The sequence below is a fragment of the Meleagris gallopavo genome, chromosome 11 (genome assembly GCF_000146605.3).
Source record: "Meleagris gallopavo isolate NT-WF06-2002-E0010 breed Aviagen turkey brand Nicholas breeding stock chromosome 11, Turkey_5.1, whole genome shotgun sequence".
NCBI classification, from domain to species: Eukaryota; Metazoa; Chordata; class Aves; order Galliformes; family Phasianidae; genus Meleagris; species Meleagris gallopavo.
Window position 1 is genome coordinate 4,701,227 of NC_015021.2, and position 2,585 is coordinate 4,703,811.

Here is a 2,585-nt window from a genome sequence, read left to right on the forward strand (position 1 = left end):
ATAGGTTGTGCAAATTCTGTCTTTGAGCTTTTGTGTGCTTCTGTGGTGGGCTTCTGAATTATGAGGGAGTCATCTACTACTGAACTGCCTGTTTTTGGGTAGGAGAGAGTATAATGACGCAGTATCTTCCTCCTCAGCTCAGAGTAAGGTACATGCAAAGGGCAGAAGTAGAGAATAGGCTTGTGTGCACTCATGAGCAAGTGTGCATGGAAGCAGCTTGGCAACACTGGTTGCAAGAACTAGACAAGCAAGCAGAGTGAACTCCGCTCTTTTCAATTGTGCAAAGCGTAACGCCAAAGTGGTTGCTGTGCTTTTCTTTATGTATTAACTACTGCTATCAAGCTATTTATAGGAAAGTAAATAAGAATCTAAAGTAACTTATCTTTTATTCTTGGTACGGTGCCATTATGTTGATCTTAGCTGGCATATGTTGCAAGGAAGTGCTGCAATGATTCAGCGTAGCTTTTCAGGGCTGCGTTCTAAGTTCCTCTTGCACAGTGGTTCCCTGTATGCTGCAGCAGGAGCTCTTCTTTCACGAGGGCTGGGCCACGTGAGCAGCCCAACTGTGTCACAGCTGTGTCACACAGCCGGTTACAGTCTGCTCTTTTGATTCATGTTCAGTGAGGTTCTGAGGCTCTTTCCAAAATCTCACTGTTTTCCTGTTGCACTTCCTTGAGACAAGCATAAAAATGCTTCTGATCAAGAAAATCCCAGCTATGACTGAAAAGTAACTGCCATAAATTAAAAACTAGAGGAAAAAAGAAAAAAAAAAACAGAAAAATTGGTGAAAAACACATGGTTGAGAAGCATTGCTTCTCCTGAAAACAGACACAATTTTGTTTACCTATGTTCTGGAATAGTTTCAATGTTTGAACTTTTTGCTTTGTCATTAAGTGAAATCTTAGCTTTTCCAGAAAGCAGTACTTTGAAGAGTGGAGAACTGCCACGTTGTTTCCAACCCTTATGCTTCCCATTAAACATTAGAGGGGGGAAGGGATAGGAACAGGATTTTTTTTATATTATTGTGAAATGTAGAGGCAGCATGTCCATTACTCACACAGTAATGAATCATGCAAGTGAAGAGTCCAAGTTTGTCCTTTTCCTGCTCTTACTCGCACATTTCACTGGAATCACCACACTGGGTTCAGTAAATATAATACGAATTTCAATCAATATTTCCAACAACAGCGGCCTATTTATGAAGTCTGTTTATGAAGTCTGTGGTGTTCCTGTCCTCAATCTTCAAGACCTAATCTTTAAGCTTTCATTTAATCTTTCATTTATCCAAGTAACTTCTGCTGTCTCCATGGAGAACATTTGGATAGTTTTAATTTTCTTCAAATCCATGGGAGCAGGGAGTTGCCTCAGTTTCTCAGATGCCAACTGAGAAAATGCAGAAATTGGTAAATTTCAACTGACTGTTGTGAACGGAATTGGTCTGATTGAAGTTACGGACATTGATGTGGGAGAGGATATCCCATGCCAAATTGAATGACCAAACCACAGGTAGTGAGACATTACTCATCTTGAGATATCGATCAGGTTTACTCTTGAGCTGCAATTAGAAGGCAAGTGTCCTTGAACTGAAGTAATTTCAATAATCCATGCTGTCTCGTGGTCTTGAGGTCCCCTGACAGTGTGGGGTTATGTTGATTCAACATCTGAGAACCAGCTTAATTTTTTGGGCAGAGGATGTTATTCAATGCCCTGTGAATTAGCAAAAGCTAGTGAGGTATCAGGGCCAAGTTATTTAAGGTGTGGAGTCATCACCTTAAAAAAGTTGTTTCTCATCATTAGAAATGCTGCACTAACAGGAAGGCTAACACCAGATATACTGCCTTGATTTTTATAGAATAAAGGGAATTACGTTATCCTTTGCATTATAATTTCTTTTTGTAAACTTTGAAGATGAATTGGCTGAATAATGAAGGCAAGCAAGTTAACAAGCACATACCTGAGTCACGATGTCCAGTCCCAGGCCTTTTGAGTCCACAGCAACTACTGTAAGGATGGTCTGAATCACCAGTGCAATGAAGTTATTCAGCCCAAACATCAAAGCATAGCGCTCCATGCTCAGGTTGACTGCAATCTGGAACCTGTGGTGAGATGGGCAGGTGCTGTGGTTTCACCCAGCATGCAGCTCAGCACCAAGCAGCTGTGTGCTCTTTCCTCTTCCCCCGGTAGGATAGGGGGAGAGAATCAGTGGGGAAAAATTAGAACTCACAGGTTGAGATAGAGACTATTCATTAAGGCAAGAAAGAGAAATAATGGTAATAGTTATATGTTGTAAGCAATTTTTCTGATGTAAATCTTGTTTTGGCAATAGTCTTTCTTAGCAATATTTACCTCCTAAGTTTCTATCTGAACAAATATCCCAGCAGAATGTTTTGAACTGATTTTTCATAGCTTTTTGATGCAAGTTTTTATTTTTTCTATAGAATATGTTGAAGTAGTTCAGGTGTGATCCATTATAATACACTAAAAATCCACCAAAATATAAGTGGAGGGTTTAATTGCCTTTGTTAAAGATGAGTATTGTTTTGTCATGTCCTGTAGTTTTATCAGCATTTTCTTTCTTTCTCTCT

At 39.7% G+C, this 2,585-nt stretch overlaps 1 protein-coding gene across 1 annotated transcript; it reads right to left on the minus strand.

Moving 5' to 3' along the window:
* Positions 1 to 2,373, minus strand: C11H2orf83 (chromosome 11 C2orf83 homolog). Its single transcript, XM_031555107.1, has 2 exons — positions 1,955 to 2,373; positions 1 to 748 (listed from the first exon to the last, which is right to left on the minus strand). Exons 1-2 carry the CDS (start codon positions 2,069 to 2,071, stop codon positions 569 to 571), a joined length of 297 nt encoding a protein of 98 aa, XP_031410967.1. The 5' UTR covers positions 2,072 to 2,373; the 3' UTR covers positions 1 to 568.
* Between the last annotated feature and the right edge of the window lie 212 nt (positions 2,374 to 2,585).

Bases quoted from the DNA above. Each gene is read 5' to 3' on its own strand.
- C11H2orf83 (XM_031555107.1), bottom strand. From the start codon at position 2,071: ATGGAGCGCTATGCTTTGATGTTTGGGCTGAATAACTTCATTGCACTG. The intron at 749-1,954 runs GTATGTGCTTGT...TTTTTCCTCTAG, and splicing joins GACTGGACATCGTGACTCAG to TTTTTAATTTATGGCAGTTA.